General features: G+C 34.1%; 2 protein-coding genes across 3 annotated transcripts; one reads left to right on the forward strand and one right to left on the reverse strand.

Annotated features, from left to right (window-relative positions):
* Positions 1 to 749: 749 nt before the first annotated feature.
* On the reverse strand, positions 750 to 4,398 carry LOC108757742 (uncharacterized). Of its 2 annotated transcripts, XM_018502277.1 has the most exons (4): positions 3,934 to 4,398; positions 1,388 to 1,468; positions 1,135 to 1,300; positions 750 to 841 (listed from the first exon to the last, which is right to left on the reverse strand). In XM_018502277.1, the coding sequence occupies exons 1-4, from the start codon at positions 4,376 to 4,378 to the stop codon at positions 757 to 759; spliced, it is 777 nt and encodes a 258-aa protein (XP_018357779.1). In that variant the 5' UTR covers positions 4,379 to 4,398; the 3' UTR covers positions 750 to 756. The 2 variants fall into 2 exon arrangements, with proteins under 2 accessions (XP_018357779.1, XP_018357778.1); XM_018502276.1 differs by having other exon boundaries at positions 1,135 to 1,468.
* Positions 4,399 to 5,865: 1,467 nt separating this feature from the next.
* Myo31DF (Unconventional myosin ID) lies at positions 5,866 to 17,010 on the forward strand. Its single transcript, XM_018502274.1, has 15 exons — positions 5,866 to 5,951; positions 11,883 to 11,989; positions 12,135 to 12,330; positions 12,577 to 12,796; positions 12,917 to 13,129; positions 13,245 to 13,448; positions 13,541 to 13,739; positions 13,825 to 13,994; positions 14,076 to 14,336; positions 14,472 to 14,716; positions 14,991 to 15,153; positions 15,231 to 15,563; positions 15,687 to 15,877; positions 15,950 to 16,198; positions 16,440 to 17,010. Exons 1-15 carry the CDS (start codon positions 5,866 to 5,868, stop codon positions 16,633 to 16,635), a joined length of 3,033 nt encoding a protein of 1,010 aa, XP_018357776.1. The 3' UTR covers positions 16,636 to 17,010.
* The last annotated feature ends 125 nt before the right edge of the window (positions 17,011 to 17,135 follow it).

Here is a 17,135-nt window from a genome sequence, read left to right on the forward strand (position 1 = left end):
TAATGAGTAACGTCCTGCAATTAAAACTTCCTCAAGGTTACTCGGGGTCATGACCTTGACAACATATGTCAAGGTCAAGGTCATTGGGAGGGGGGGCTCCCCTAATCTGCATATTTACCCTGCTATTTATATTCATTCTTATATAAGCAAAAAATATATATATATTCTGCGTACATAAATTAACTGTATCTTACAACACTTACTTTAGCCTATCAATAAATATGCCCTTTATCAATCAGTCTTACAGTAGCAATAGATAACTATATAAAATTTCGAGAAGAAGGTATGGAACAATCTGTTTTGTACTTTGACGTTTTTTTGGTTGTTGCATACCGCGCAACCAAAGTACTTGGTTTCAATAACTTACTGCACATTATGCATTAGTAACGCCTATTAATATATATAGAAGCAGAATAAATTCTTTATGTGCTAATAGTGGATTTCGTTCGAAGTTTTTCACATTTTAGAAAATGTATTCCTGTGCATTTTCGCGAAACTTTAGTTCTCGCTCAAAGAGCTTTTAATTCTTGCTCGAAGCTATTTACAAAATCGAATAATATAGCAATATGTTAATAGAAAAAGAGCTACAAAATACTAAGACTTTGTCATTAGTGGCCTTTTTCGCATATAAAAGCCACTCGTAAATAAACGTGCTACCGACAACATAAATTAGTGAATTAAATAAATAATACTATATAAATAAAAAAAAAAGAAAAATATAACCTTCTTTTGAAAATCGACAACGTTTCCATTATGTTAAAGACACATGTAGATAAAAAATAATATCCCATTTAGCGCACCAACTAAATAATTTATCTGTATCCTTGAACTGCCATGTATCCTGAAATAAACAACATTAACAGATATAAATCGCGTTACATTTGCAATTTTTCAAGCAGCATAAAAAAGTATAAAATTTATCTACTTGTTCTAATAAATTAATGAGTAATAGAAAATATATATTTTTGGTTTTATATTTAGATTTTCATACATCTTTATCAATTATATATTGTACAATAAAAGATGCATATCTAAAATTTATAAAAGTTTTATTCTCTAAAGCAAGATTTGCATGAAACTACTGTAGTTGAATTGGATAAATACTATAATTAAATAGAGAAACCAAAAGTCTACCTCTGTTTGGAAGGACTGAAAGGAGACGGTGGGTTGATACCGGGTATACTGCTGTCCTTGTAAAGGATAAACCAAGTGAAACCTGTTATCACAAGTCCGCTCATCGTTGCTTTCAATAGCCACCCAAATCTGCTGTAAAATGCTATCAGTATATCAGCGATTGCTCCTGCGTACTGATTGCCGGTGTTCAAGAGCTTTTCGTTATCCGTCGGCAATTGTTTCACATCAAATTTCGATAAAACGTCGGACATACTCCGTATTGTTACGTACATTTGCGTAAATGCTACCGATGGCAAAGAGTATCGATCGCCGGCTTGCCATGACAATAGCTTTCCTGAGGGCAGAGCATGAGAAACTCGTATCAGACACATAAATCTCTTGAAAGACAGAGAGAGAAAATTATAGAGCTTTTATAGATTATACACATTAATTCGTAAAGAAAACATTTAAACTAATTTATTCTTTTTTAAATTAATATTATATAAATAATTTAATTTATATTCATAATTTGTTAATTAAATTATAAATATATATTTCAATTAAAATATAATATTATAAATTCTAAATAAAATAATATTATATATTACATTTACATCCTAACGCGTGAAATTTTCCAAGTTTATGTAAAAGTAATTAATTTAATTAAATGATAAGACAAAAGATAAGATAAATAAAGAAGTTTTCTTTTTAGTTGTCTTTTTTTTATAATTGAGCAGGCATGTACTTTTAAAACGACGACACGGCCTTGACAAATTCGGTCATGGGCGACGCAGATCTCGTATAATAAATGCATGAGCGAGGAAGTTGGAGAGGACTGAAGGACTCGCGTCGTACGGGAAAAGATGATCTCATAATAGAAATAGGCCAGGCCCCCGGTAAAAATATAACCGAAGAATGCAGGCTACATGTGCATGACATGTGCATTTTAACACAAGAGTTCGGAGACCGCACGTTTAAATGATAAAACTCTTGGAAAGCGTCGCAGGTATATAATCATCGGTTATCTCTTCATCTCTTGTACAACGCACGATACAATGTGTTCTCTGAAAGGAATAAAGTTCACGGAATAAATCGTTAAGTTTTTGTCAAGGAATAATTCGTTTATTGAAATCAGAATAGCGACTAGAGAATCGTCTGGTTTTCAGGCATCCTAAGAGAACAGGACGGGACGCTGGTTTATAGAGATACAATATCAAATTTATATACTTAAATAAACAAATAACTTTCGTGATCCGAGTTAGGTTTTTGCGTTAAAGCAATTAATATTACATAAATAATTTAAGAAATATACAGATTGATAACAAATAATAATTAAAACATAAAGCAACTTAACAAACGATTGCTTGGACAAATTATTGCCGAGATGTATTAGATTTATTTCTTTCGTCTGCGCGTTTTTATTTTTCAGAAATAAAGCTCACGCAATTCCAGATAACGTGAAACATTCCAGCAATATTGCAGCAATGTTCCAACGCTGCTGGAATATTACTAGAATATTCTATGCTATCTGCGATAGTAAATTTTTGCGAAAAATAATTTGTTTAATAAAATCATAACGAAGACGAAAATTATCTGGTTTTCAAGCGTCCTAATATCCGTATCAGACTAAAAATTGAAATCGAATTTAACTAATTAGAAAAAAAAGAATATAATATCAACTAATAAATGAAATAGACCGAGAAATGTTTAAACACAAATAAGAAAAAAGAATATCATTTTCAAAGCGATAATATTGCTTAGTAATATTTATATGTGAATATACAAACACAATTGTTATACTAATATCTAGTTTAATGAACTTTGCTTGGATTAGTCAAATTCAATCTCAATATCTCTACTCTGATAGAGGCATAAAAGAATGAGATGGGACACTAATTTATAGCAGTACAATTTATAAAATTAATATAAATAAACAAATGATGTTTAGATCATGTTAAGTTTTTGTTTTATAGCATTAATAAGTTAATATTACATAAATTGGAAAGCATGAACAGTTAATATCACATAAATAATTCTAGAAATACGTACATGACTTGCTGACAATAAATAATAATTAGAACACAACAGGCAAATTAACAAACGATCGCCTGATCAAATTATTATAGAAATATTAGATCTGTTTTTTTCAGCAACATTTCTCCACCTCTCCTTTTTTTTTTAAGAAACAATTACTTGCCCATGCTGTGAAAGCAGAGAAAGACAAAGGCAAACATATAGAAAGGCGTAACTGAGAAGAACATATCCAATAATGTAAGTATACAGAAAATAACATAATCAGAGAAATTACAGAGCTAACTTCCGTTCCGGAGCTTATTGCGTTTTAACAGGAGACAAAATAAAAGTAAAGTACAGGAGACAAAATAAAAGTAAAGTACAGGAGACAAAATAAAAGTAAAGTACATATCGTCGTGCAACGATACAGGCTTCCCCTCGAGACGGATTAGCATCGTCGGCAATCCCGCTTCCAATGTAACCAAAACAAAAACTTGTGTATACGACGGATTGACCCAGAACGGGTATGTCCTACCGGTGACGATCTACTGTCGTTCGCGTGACAACGATTCTCTCCTCGTGGAAACGATTCAGATCGCTAGGAACGTCCCTTTCAACAGAATCAAAACAGAAAGTGTACGTTTAAATTAACTTAAATGATGCGTCTAACCTCAATTGAGATTCGTGGACGCGCGAACGGAAGCTTGGCATCACGTCCGATCTCGGGAGGTAGAAAGATTCAGGCGACGTGCTGATTTAAAGGAAATTGAGAAGAGCGAGACGTCCGAGCGACTCGTGTTTACCTACCACAATAATTCAGGTACAGCTTGGCCACAATGATGGCGAGCGAGAAGGTAAAGAGCATCAGACTGAACGTCCACTCGTTCACGCGAATCCTCGACCAGAGTCTCGCTGGCGTCGATTTCTGGGTCTCGGCGAGATTTCCACTGCCGTTCGTCAGTGGCGTCGAGCCAATTCTCGACTTGAACATCGTCATCGTCGGCATCGCCGTTCGCGTCGACATCGCTCGTGATGATGGGTCGGAGTCATGCGCATACACACGCACATCCGAACACGCCAACAGTCCGCGACACTCTACTGACACAGTAATGACAGCCAGTCGTCGCTTCAACCGCTTCACCCGCTCGCTTACCGCTTCCAGCAGCTTCCAAAAATAAAGGTGAACAAGCACGGGTGGCGCACGCGCCGTTCGTCTCTTCTCTTCCGCGTACGCCAGGGACGTATGCTCCATGAGAGACTCTAGTGGCCTGTGTTCCCTGTATTCTAAGGCCCAGTTCCACAACTGACGGTTAACTCATAACCGAGGTTCAACTTATTCATTGTCTCTTTCCAATTTTAGAATTGGTAAAAGATGAGAAACAAGTTGAACCTCGGTTAAGAGTTAAGCATGAATTGTAAAACTGGGCCTAATAATAAGAAAGCTTTCTATAGCAGAAACATAAATCGACGTAAGAGTCTTTGTTTCTTATTGATTATCGAACAAGGATGACTCTTGTGTTAATTTGTTTCTTTTTAAACTGTATTCTCCTGGAAAAATTCTTGCATTCGTAAAAGAGTCACACACATATAGAGTTATCAGGGTTTATTTATCAAACTCCGATTAACTTAATTTATCAGCACTATTTTACTAAATAGTACGAAAAATAAAATAAAATTAATTAATTAAACATCAAGTTATATCAAATTAAAATTAAAATTAATTAAAATTCTATGTATAAAAAAAATGAAGAACTGTATATTAGAGATATTGTTTTAAGCGATTCTGCCGATTTTTTTGAGTTAATTGTCGATTAAGTTAATCGGAGTTTGATCAACGTCGTCTAATGTCCACTTCTATGTAGATTAACCTTAATCTCGGTTTAACTTATTTTTTATCTTGTTCTATTTCTAAGAATCATAAAAAGATAAAAAGTAAGTTAAACCGAGATTAAAGTCAATCTACATTGATTATAGAAATGGACATAATTCAAGCGATGCATTATTTTGTTTACACGTAGGACGAAATAATTTTTTATTCCATATTTAATTTCTGGGTAACGATTGTGTAGTTTTTTTTTTAGGACAGAAACATAAAAATTTTGCCATTAAAAATAATGGGAAAAAAATTCACTTTTCACGTTTCCTGCCTTTAAGAAAACATTACATGAGATTTGTTCTTTTCAACTAAACTTCTTGCATTTCTTTCCTCCTTTTTTCTTCATCACGGAGAGAAAAAAGAAAAGATGAACAATGTAAAAGTTCAGCAGAAAAGAACCTGGGGTTGTATTCTCGAAAAATATCGCGTACAAAAATATACGAAAATATTACACAGTATATATTACGTAAATTATAAATTTCCTAGTATTTTCGTATATATTTTTCAAAAATACGGTCCTTGGTCAACGATCGCCATATCTTGAATCGCGAATCGAGTCACGAATTCTAATCACCCATCACTGAGCGTTTCAGTATGAACGGCACTGGCACGCACCGTCATCGACCGCGGTGGGAACGCGGGAAGCAGCACTGCAAGCTGAAGATGACCGCATTCGCCGCTCGCGCGAGATAACGAAGTTGATCGACGGTGGGACGTGCGCCGAGCGAACCAACCTTACCAACCCGCCAACCGTCAGTGGTGCGCGCGGATCGGTCGCGTGCGGTGGTGGCACGTGGTGATCGATAAAGTGCGGTTTGTTACGATCGTGAGCATCGCGTGCCGTGCGGGCGAACGAGACAGATATGGCAAGCCACGACGTCGGCATCGGCGACTTTGTGTTGCTGGACGAAATCACGGTCGAGCGCGTGGTGGACAATCTCAAGGCAAGGTGCGTACACTCCGGAGTACCGATGACTCCGCTCCGGAATTTACAGACGCGATTCTTGACAGGTGGACGGCGGGGAGCGCTCCGCGCTCTCCGAGGCTCGGTTCGTCCCTGCGCCCGCGAGAGGGCGTGGCTTGCGCGTCGGCAGGTGGTCGCCTAGAGATAGTGAAGGGTTTGCTTGTCCGTGGAGTCTCTAATATCTTTATCCCCCGAAGAGATTATCACAGGATCTTTTGATTCAAATTCACCGCATGGTACTGACCCAGGTGAGCCTTTATGTTGGGTCGGAACAGGAGAATCTCAAGAAGAAGAAGAAAAAGAAGAAGAAGAAGAAGGGTTTATGTTCACCTTCCTTCATTCTCCTTACTTCAAACCGAACGGAGAACCGTTTATTGAACCGAGATATTAGAGATTTGTAAATGTTGACCGATCGATCATGTATTATGTATTTTATCAACTTTCCATTTCGAGAAACGGGGTTCTCGAACTTCATTACCTTATTATTTATATTATTACTCAGTGAAAGTGAAGATACGCGCGTGAAGCAACATTTAGATGATACTCAGGATGATTTAAGAGAATGAAGTACATATCTGTTTGTATTTCTTCCGTTTCTCTTTCTCTCTCGTGCTTCAAATGTTATAAATTTTTAATGTATCTTGAACTTAACCCGCTGAAGGCGACGATAACGTCTAGGCGACGATAGACGTCGTCGAAGTCATTTCCACCGGATAGCCTTGGCCAGTTAATTCTGGCTAGTGATGGTCTGTTTTTGCGAGGGTCGGGCGAGCAAGGCTGAAAGCGCGACGATGAAATTTACAGCGACTCCAAAATAATTTCTGCATCTTCATATATTTTAATCTTCAGAGACTAAAAATGAGGAAATTGTTATGTATAAAAATAATTTCTGCATCATCATATATTTTAATCCTTAAAGAATCAAAAGTGAGAAAATGGTTATAATATACACAGCGATTCTTAGGGTGTTTTTCATTTGATGACGTAAGTCGGCGCAAGTGTTTTTCTTTGTTACTCACTGAATGTCAAGAAAAATCAATTTTTGTTTTTATTGACTTGTGTCATTAGAAGGAAAGCACCTTTATATTTTAGAAGGCGAGTTTAGAAACAGTAAATATAAACGTACGTTTGTTTGAGATTTTTCATTTTTCCAATTAAAAATAAATTGAAGGAAACACTGGAAAAGAAAACGGAGTATCTTTGATGTAACTTCATGTTTAACTCACATTGTGATTTAAAAAATCAGGCGCTTTTTAATCATATTTTTTATAAAATACACATCACGTTATTTTATTTCGATATTTTTAATTGTATGTAAATTTATCTTTTCTTTTAAAGCAAACAAATCGAGGAAAAAATTAAAAAACGCTTTTTTTCATTGTTGGATTATTATTGGATTGTTTATTAAGAGGATATATTTCGCTTTTCAAAAGAAAACTATATAATCAAGAAACACGCGTAGTACATATCAAAAAGTTATAAATCTTAGAAGTAATTTATTCCAGTTTGATAAGCTCGAAGTAATCTCGTGTTTCATACTTTCGTTTTCATTTAATGATTCCAGTGACAACTTTTCCCAGACCAGTTGCACTGACACTAATTATTACTTAACTGGATGTCACTTTTCCGCATTACAGGCGAGACTGTAATTTAAACATAACTGACTAATATAACGAGTTATCAGATCATTGCGTGACTATAATCGGATTCTAGATGACAGCAATAATTAATATGCGACCGGTTGTTAATCAGCGTTAACTGTAACTAATTCGTCTTTTTTGTACCTTGGTATAGATGAAGCTATAATACAGAATTAAAAATAGTAATTAGCAAATTAACTTAGATTAGTTAATCGAAACAGTCGTTGTAATTTCATTGTAACGCGTCATAGATAGTCATAAACTCATCTTTTTTTTTCACGAAACTGAACTTTCTCCAAACAAAAATTCGGTGTCTCGTTGGAAAGACATTTAACTTTGTTAATTCTGTTGGTCTGTTGGAGTCTGTTTGATCTAAAATTTAATTAATTTTCTCTTACTAATATTTAATAAAATTTTTTTTCTCTGATATTTGATGACTTCTATTAATATAACATTAAAAAAAATTTTTTTAGAGCTTTTTGATCATAGTATGATTGTTTAGTATTTGAACAGATCACAGAATTAATATCAAGGAATATATTTCGCTAAAAATTGAATCATAGAATTGATAAACGATTACTAATTAATTTTCAATATAATTTATTGTCTATAAACGAAATCTTTATTTTGCCAAATTATTTCCAGAGATAAATGACGATTTAGTTAAGCATCTCTTCGTAAACGGGATCTTTATTCTGTCTTGCTGCCAAGTTTTCTGAATGATTTTCAAAGATAAACAACGAGCCGATAAGCGTGCGAGTTGAGAAAATCGTCGCTTAGCATCGCAAAAAAAGAACACGTCAGGGCAACTACTCCAATTTACTGTATCGTGTGTATCGTGAGGAGCATGGAATTAAATATCACACCGTGAGCAACTGAAGCAACGCTATTATACCTGTTGCACGATTGCGTGGGTGCATCATTTTGATGATAAAGAGCACGTGTACTCACGCAATACGTACGTTGCGTGCATCCGCTGCGAAGTCGCGCAGAGATCAAAGTCAAATAACATAATTTAAGATAAAGCGGCCGTTATTCATATATTCTTCCCACAATTGTTAGTGACTCAGAGAATGATGACTTTATAATTGCAAACATTTTTTAAACGTTTCTAAAATCTGAACAGCTTCATAATGCACACAGAATATTCTATTGCTAAGTGATTACTTAGTTTTTTTTTCTTTTAGGTAACTATTATTTTTAACAAAGAATATTTTCTTGATAATAGTTTTTAAAATTTTAGAAAAACTTATTATTATGTACTTAAAGCAAGAATTTATTTTCTTTCGAAGAATATTTTAGAAAATTTTATAGAAAAAGCTACTTCATATAATAAGCGAATTGAATTTTTGTTTTGACTTAATAATCTTGATTAAAATATTAAACTTACTGAGATTCAAAATATATTTAAATAAATTTTATACTTGTGATAGATTTGCAAATATATAAACTTTTGAAATACTTGAAAAAAGTAATTAAGATTTAAATACAAAATATGTACTCTTTTCTGTGTATAAAAAGATATCAAAACATCAATGATTTGTACAACATCTTTGATATTCGTAAATATTTTATCTGTCCAATATATATGAAGCTATTGTGCCTTTTATGCAAGTTACAAGTTTTTTTTTTCTGAAATATAGAACCCAGATGGCAAAATGACGTTTGTTATTTTGATCTAGAATGACATCTTTGTTTTTTTTTATTTTTATGTTAAAATAGTGACAGCTTGCTACCGTATTTTTTATGCTTTGTATGTAATTACTACGCTGGACTGAGATTTGAAATCACTTATACACTCGAAGATTAATGATACACAATGCATGACGCATATTTCTTGGAAAATGTATAGATATGTATGAGTGAAAATGGATTACACGCTCTGATTCATCGTACATTCTAGACATATTACGTGAAATCTTAAATAGATCTACATGTTAGATTAAATCAAACTAAGCTCGGAAGAATCAGTTAATTAGATATAAATATCTGATTGAATAATGAAACTCAATTAGGAATCAATCATTTATGTATATGAACATATCCAATTACATTAATATGAATTACAGAAATCAAGTAATTATCTAAAAATAAATCATATCAAGAATGTGTTATAAAACATTTAATTTTAAGGAACAGACTGAAGATTTCAATTACATTTCGAAAGATTTGATTTATATGAATCTATAAAGAACAAAACAAGACTTTCTTTTTCAAATTATGTAAGAGAATTGCTAAGCATTATCTTGTTTATTATAACATTATATTATCAAGTAATCTGACCAGAAAATTTTTCGGGAACTGTCATATCAGCTTTAGACGATTAGATCCATCTTTCCGATATCTTGTATCTAAAAAATAATAGGCGAACCCGTTTGAAATCTAGCTTGGAAATAAGATAGATTTCAAACGGGTTCGCCTATTATTTTTCCTGTACGCTTCAAAATGCACCATTAACACAACCTCGGCCATTTGCTAAACTGCAACTTTCACGAGAAAGAAGCAAAAGAGCGTATACAGAAAATCGTACGTAAAGGTCTTACGTTTATTTAATGTTAAATAGCGAATCGTACTCGTGATAAAAGAATCTTTCCTTTTTTTTTTTCAGGGGCACAGCATCTATGAATTAATTATTTCATGTAAAGAGTGATTCTTTTCTCCTGGCAGTTTTAACGATTTCACCAAGAGAAAGATTCGGAATTAGAAGTTTCAAATGATCGTATTATGATAAAATGATTGGTAATTAAAGTACAGTGCAAAAAGGATATGTATAACAATTAAAGAAAGTCTTGATTTGTTTTTTAAACGTTTTGCTCGTTATATGATCTCTGTTAATTTAATATTTTTCGAACTCTCTGTAATTCAAATCCTTTTAATTTATTCCTTAAAATTAAGTTCAATGTAGACTGATTGTCCACGAATTGATACATGGGTTGAGATTTTATTTTTATCGATTTATGCCATCATTTTAGACGACGACTCATGTTATCCGACACCAACGCGAGCCGAGAAGCACACGAGGACAAGCTCGTTTAGCGGTAAATTCGATGACGAGAAAATGAGCGTTCGAAGACGCGTATCCTCGAATATACACGACGAATGTATGCGACTCGCGTAATCCTTATCGGGGCTTGTGTCGGCGATGCGTCATCATCCTTGAGTTGTTGCATAGTTTTCATATTGTGCTCGCGTCATCCCTATGAAGCTTGATAATAGTCAATAATTAATTATGATATAATAATTTTGGTAAAAGTAAATAAATATTAAATGCGAACAAGAGCAGTTAAAAAATGTGATTAACAATAAGAATTACTGTTGTGTTAAATTAAGATTTTTTGCAGAATATTATAATTAATATCTATAACTATACATTATTATTGCTACACATTATTAATACTATATATTAATAAGATAATTATTAACGCCATATAATTAATAGTCGAATAAACTAATTTATTCGAACAGCACTTTTGTCTAGATTTATATTTCTTTAATTGTCAAAATTCAGCACTTCTTTTTTAATCGAATAGAAATCGAATAGAAATTGGAAAGAACGTTCTGTATGTTAAATATATCGTTTAAAATTTTTTGCTACGAGTAGAAAAATAATTAGTTACATTGGCGAGCACGCGATTGTCGCCGAAGTAAGGACAAGTGACTCATTATATGCCTCGGTAATCTCAAAGTTGAGTTGAGTCTGCTGTCTGGCAAATAATACTTATCTTTCGTTTTCGTGGATATCGATATCCATAGAATCGTAAAACTATTTATTAATAAACTTTATTATACGAGCTAATTGCTTTCCAAAGAAACTGAGTATTTCATCGAATCGTGCAGATTGCACGCAGAAAGTATAAAGTTGCTTGCGTTACTACACGGAGAGAATTTTCTTTTAAAATTTGATAGTTTTTTAAAATGGTAGTTGTGATATAATACAATATTTTAAAGATTTTTATCATGCACTTCAAAATTAATCAAACTTATTTTATTGTAGTTTTATTAATGAATGAGAGAGATTTACATTAAAATTCTTCAAAAAAAACAACGTTGACCTACGACTCCTATCATATTTTCAGCGTAAACTCTAAGAAAAAATTCTCTCCGTGTATGGTTTTTTGAAGATTATCATTATAAGAAAAATTTCATTTTAATGATATGAATTTTTTAGGGAATTCTATCTTTTTTGCTTTAATTCTATTTCTAGTTAAGATTCTACTTTTTAGTTGTTCACTCTTTCATATTTTTTTAAATAAATCCTCTGCTCTTATTGTTGCAGATTTAACGGGGGAAAGGTTTATACATATATCGGCGAAGTCTGTGTGAGCGTTAATCCTTACAAAAGCACCAATATTTATGATGTGGACCAGATTAATAAGTATAAAGGTACGATTGAGTTCAAAAAAAATACCGATAGTGTTTTTATTTCAAAATAAATATTTAATTAACTGGTGTCGAGACAAATAAAATGGACGCATTTAACTTTTAATAATATATTTTACAATGTTTTTATCTTTAAAATCGCTTCCAGGGAGAGAACTGTTCGAGAACCCTCCGCACATTTTCGCGATCGCGGATGCGGTGCATAAAGAGATGAAGCAACAGGGCAGAGACACCTGCATAGTCATAAGTGGCGAGTCGGGTTCTGGTAAAACAGAAGCTAGCAAAATCATCATGAAGTACATCGCCGCTGTAACCAATCTCAGCGGTCAGCAGGAGATTGAGAGGTACGAGTTGTCGTTTAGATTGTTTAGAAGCTGATGGCAATTAGTATCAGTTTTCACTATCTAATCACTGTTTGATGTGCGAACCTCTATAAGTGATAAAATTAATCTCAGTACATTTTTATACACGATCATATACATTACTTAATCGCACAATCAATGTAAAATGCAAAATTCTGTTGAGATTATAGTGAAAATATTTATTCTTTCCTTAGCGCTGCTAAGCGCGATAAAAATGCATTCTTACAGAGTGAAAAACATTCTCATCCAATCGAACTCGATATTGGAGGCATTCGGCAATGCCAAGACAAATAGAAACGACAATTCATCGCGTTTTGGAAAGTACATGGACATCAATTTTGATTTCAAGGGAGATCCCATCGGCGGCCACGTGACTAATTATCTCCTCGAAAAATCGCGGGTGGTCTATCAACAAAAAGGAGAACGCAATTTTCACTGCTTTTATCAGGTTCCGTTCGCTCGCGATCACTACAATTTCACGCTTGAAGCTTCCTGCGCGATTAGAAACTATAGGAATATGAATTGCTCGCAAATACAAAATATGTCATAGTAGAAATTTAATTTTTAGTTACTAAACGGCTGCAGCGAGGCCGAATTGAATAAACTACGTTTGGTGCGCGATCCGGCGGCTTATTATTTCATCGATAATGGAAAAAATAATAAAACGGCTTCCACTGATAGAAATGACTACAAAACTGTTTGTAGTGCCATGTTTACCCTTGGATTCTCTGCAAATGAGACGCATACCATATGGAATATCATCGCTGGTATCTTACATCTGGTAGGCAGTTGTCATTGAAAGTAAAACACTTTTCTTAACCCTAACATTTTTTATATTTTTCCTTTCGGTCATTATATGCGTGATGCACGTGATTTACTTCTTCATTATTTTCTAGGGTAACATCACTTTCAGGCTGGATGATGACAAACTTATAATCGGAAATAACAGTGCTTTGAACGACACCGCTAACTTGTTCTCCATCAACTCAAAAGATTTGAGCACTGCTCTCTCGCAACGAGTCATAGCGGCGGGTGGAGAAGTCATGCAGAAGACTCACACTTTGATCGAAGCTGAATACGGTCGAGATGCATTAGCGAAAGTGTGTTTAACATGCATTCAACTTATTTATTTTCTTATAGAGTTTTTTTTATAATTGACAGATATTGACAAAAATCTTTATAAATTTTTCAGGCTATATATGAGCGATTGTTCACGTGGATAGTATCACTCGTCAATGGATCCATCAACGTAAATAACAGCGACGACATGAGGAGATACGGAACACTGATCGGTGTGCTCGATATCTACGGTTTTGAAATCTTCGATGTAAACAGTTTTGAGCAGTTTTGTATCAATTATTGTAACGAAAAGCTACAACAGCTTTTTATCGGTGAGTGTAATGCTTAATATACACTTCGGATTGACGAACTTAAAACATAAAACAGTAAACTGCAATTACGAATATTTTGTCGCAGAGTTGGTTCTCAAACAAGAGCAAGAAGAGTATCATAAGGAAGGGATAGAGTGGCAAAACATTGAATACTTCAATAATCAGATCATTTGTGACTTGGTCGAGCAAGCTCACAAGGGAATGATAGCAATCATGGATGAAGCTTGCCTCAATGTCGGGAAGGTCACCGATGAGGTTGCTAGAAGATTTAAAGTTTCATTAAGCGAAAGAAGATCTAAAGTTTCTTACGAAAAATTAAAACACGCCTTTTTTTAGATGCTTCTCGATGCAATGGATAAGAAATTAGTGGACCATAAACATTATAGCTCTCGACAATTAAAACCGATAGACAAAGAATTGCAGCATAGGACACAATTTAAAATCAAACATTATGCTGGCGATGTAATTTATAATATTAATGGTTTCCTTGACAAGAACAAAGATACGCTCTTCCAAGATTTTAAACGTCTGCTATATCAAAGCAAGAATCCCGTAATTAGCAAAATGTGGCCTGAAGGTGCTCAGAATATTTTAAAGGTACAAAGATGATCGCTCACATATGTGTTACAAATATTATAATCTATATTATAATCGTTTAATGCTAAATGTAGATACAATTCATTCATCTGAACAAGATTGTACCTAATTAAATCTGCGTATTATTTCTTTTAGACGACAAAGAGGCCTTTAACTGCTGGTACGTTGTTCCGAAATTCTATGATCGCACTGGTAAAGAATCTAGCAAGTAAAGAACCGTTTTATGTCAGATGCATAAAACCTAACGAAGTAAAGTCTCCAATCGTGTTCGATGACGAGAGAGTAAATCATCAAGTGAGATATTTGGGACTTGTGGAGAACATATTGGTGAGAAGGGCTGGTTTTGTTTACAGACAACGATACGACAGATTTCTAAAAAGGTATTGAATGCAATAGAATTAAATAACATAGTTTCATTTGTTATAATGATTAGATAATTATTGGATAAGAATAAAAAATAAGAATAAAATAAATAAAAAAGAATGTCTATAAAAAAATAAACAGTAAAAATTATGTGGTTGTTAAAACTTAAGATTTACAAATTTTTTTTTGAACGACCCATTAAATTATGTAAGTATTCTAAACGCAAAGCTATCTTTCTGTTGTAGAAATAACAATGAATTTAATTTTTTGTTATTGTTTTTTTGTTACCAGGTACAAGATGATATCACAGTATACATGGCCAAACTTTCGAGGCGAACATGATATGGATGGTGTACGCACATTGATGAATGAGAAGCATTTCTCGGACGACGTTAAATACGGTCATACGAAGATATTTATTCGCTCGCCAAAGACCTTATTTGCATTAGAAAAGGTTAATTGACCAAATCTGGATTTTATATATCACGATAAAATTATAGTCATAGCAAATATTAATTATTTCGTTCGTAGATGCGCAACGACTTGATACCAGGCGTCGTGATTCTTCTACAAAAGCAATGGCGAGGATACATCTGCCGTCAGAAATACAAGAAGATGAGAGCCGCGTTGATACTAATGGAGCATTACAAAAGATACAAACGACGCATCTATATCAAGCAACTCGAGAGAACGTTTAGAAACGCCAAAAATCTTCGAGGTTACGGCAAGACTTTACCGTGGCCACGCGAAAATTTCGCCGTGAGACGCGTAGTACCCGCTTTGAGGAATATATATGCGAGATGGTGGGCGTGGATGATACTTAGAGCAATTCCTCGGGAGGACTGGCCGCAACTTCGATTGAAAGTACGCGCTTGTGGCAATTTTTGCAATCTATCCTTATCAGCTTAACATTTGCCATTTAAAATAGATTATCAATAACTCATTATTCGCTAATTATACCGATTATGTCATAAATTTGATTTACAGATGGCAGCGAGCGCTGTGTTGCGCTCGAAGCGATCTTACTGGGGCCAGGATCGTCGCTGGGATGGAAACTATCTGTGCAAACCGGACGAGAATCCTCAAAGCGATGTTTTCAACTCATCGATAAACAACCTACGAAACACCGACCATTTCAAAACCGTTCTATTCAGCGCATTTATTAGAAAGACTAACAGGTTTCTCATTTTGTTGATCATCTCATGATAGATGTAGCAATAAACAGTACGATAATCTAAAAAATAATGCAGGTACAACAAGCCAGCGGATCGTGTTTTAATAGTGACGGAACATACTGTGTATAAGCTTGATGGTGTCAAGTTTAAGAACATGAAGAAAGGCATGCCGATAGCGGAGATCACCGGTCTAAGTGTTTCGCCTGGAAAGGATCAACTTATCACAATTCACTCGAATCGCGGAAATGATTTCATTTTATCGATCATCGCCAAAGACGATAGGATTGGAGAACTAGTTGGCATACTGAGCAACCGGTACTACCAGTAAGTCGCTTCGAAAATATTTTAAAGCTCAATAATATCTGATATGCAAATGCACTTTATATACATGTATTGTACATAAGAATATTATATTTGTTGCAAAAATTTTACGAAAATTTTGATAAATGGTTTAATTGAATTCCAGGGGAGGTATATTTTTTATTTAATCGTAATCTCTCTCTCTCTCTCTCTCTCTCTTATTTGAACAAATCTGGCAATAAAATCTTTTTTTTTTCTTGGATAGACTTCGTGGTGCTGACCTGCACGTCACAGTGGACGCAAAGTTCAAGTGCATGCTAGGCAACAAGAGTAAATTGTTATATATTGAAGTGATGCCTGATGTCACCGAGCCTACATTCAAGAAGGACGGTAATCAAATCATTTATGCCATTCCACCATCGGTGGGCATCATCGATGGTGGTATTAATAAAAGACAATAGATCCATATTGGTTAGTTATAAAGTCTGACGACTTACTCGAGACTGTATCATACAGAAATATATTTTTTGATAATATACCATTGTGAAACGGTATATTATTAAAAATGTGTGCCGTTGTGCAATTATTTTACGGAAAGCTGGTTAGCGATTCCGTAAGATAATATCCAGTATTCGCATTTGAGTCTTTCCCGGTTGAATCGATCGTTTTGCATATATTTTTCACGCAGTATTAATCATGTTGTGACGAATGTCAATGCAATTTTATTATGACATTTATGACGAAAGTAACTATATCTGTTACGTAATCAAAGTGTGATGTTCGAGTTCTGGTTAATTATATTATGCATATTATATTATAAGCATTGACATATATTATTGCAATAGAAAATTCAAGTGTAGGTCATTTTCTGCGAAAATAATTTTGATAAGAACGTTAACAAGAATTATCTCTTAAAAAATTTACTAATTTTTTTTCAACAATATTATGACGTCATACAACA

Source organism: Trachymyrmex cornetzi, unplaced genomic scaffold (assembly GCF_001594075.2).
Source record: "Trachymyrmex cornetzi isolate Tcor2-1 unplaced genomic scaffold, Tcor1.1 scaffold147, whole genome shotgun sequence".
Taxonomy (NCBI): domain Eukaryota; kingdom Metazoa; phylum Arthropoda; class Insecta; order Hymenoptera; family Formicidae; genus Trachymyrmex; species Trachymyrmex cornetzi.

Bases quoted from the DNA above. Each gene is read 5' to 3' on its own strand.
- LOC108757742 (XM_018502276.1), bottom strand. From the start codon at position 4,378: ATGGAGCATACGTCCCTGGCGTACGCGGAAGAGAAGAGACGAACGGCG. The intron at 1,469-3,933 runs GTAGGTAAACAC...CTCTGCCCTCAG, and splicing joins GCTGTACCTGAATTATTGTG to GAAAGCTATTGTCATGGCAA. The intron at 842-1,134 runs GTAGACTTTTGG...TGTTTATTTCAG, and splicing joins TTCAGTCCTTCCAAACAGAG to GATACATGGCAGTTCAAGGA.
- Myo31DF (XM_018502274.1), top strand. From the start codon at position 5,866: ATGGCAAGCCACGACGTCGGCATCGGCGACTTTGTGTTGCTGGACGAA. The intron at 13,995-14,075 runs GTTGCTAGAAGA...GCCTTTTTTTAG, and splicing joins TCGGGAAGGTCACCGATGAG to ATGCTTCTCGATGCAATGGA. The intron at 15,878-15,949 runs GTTTCTCATTTT...AAAATAATGCAG, and splicing joins TTTATTAGAAAGACTAACAG to GTACAACAAGCCAGCGGATC.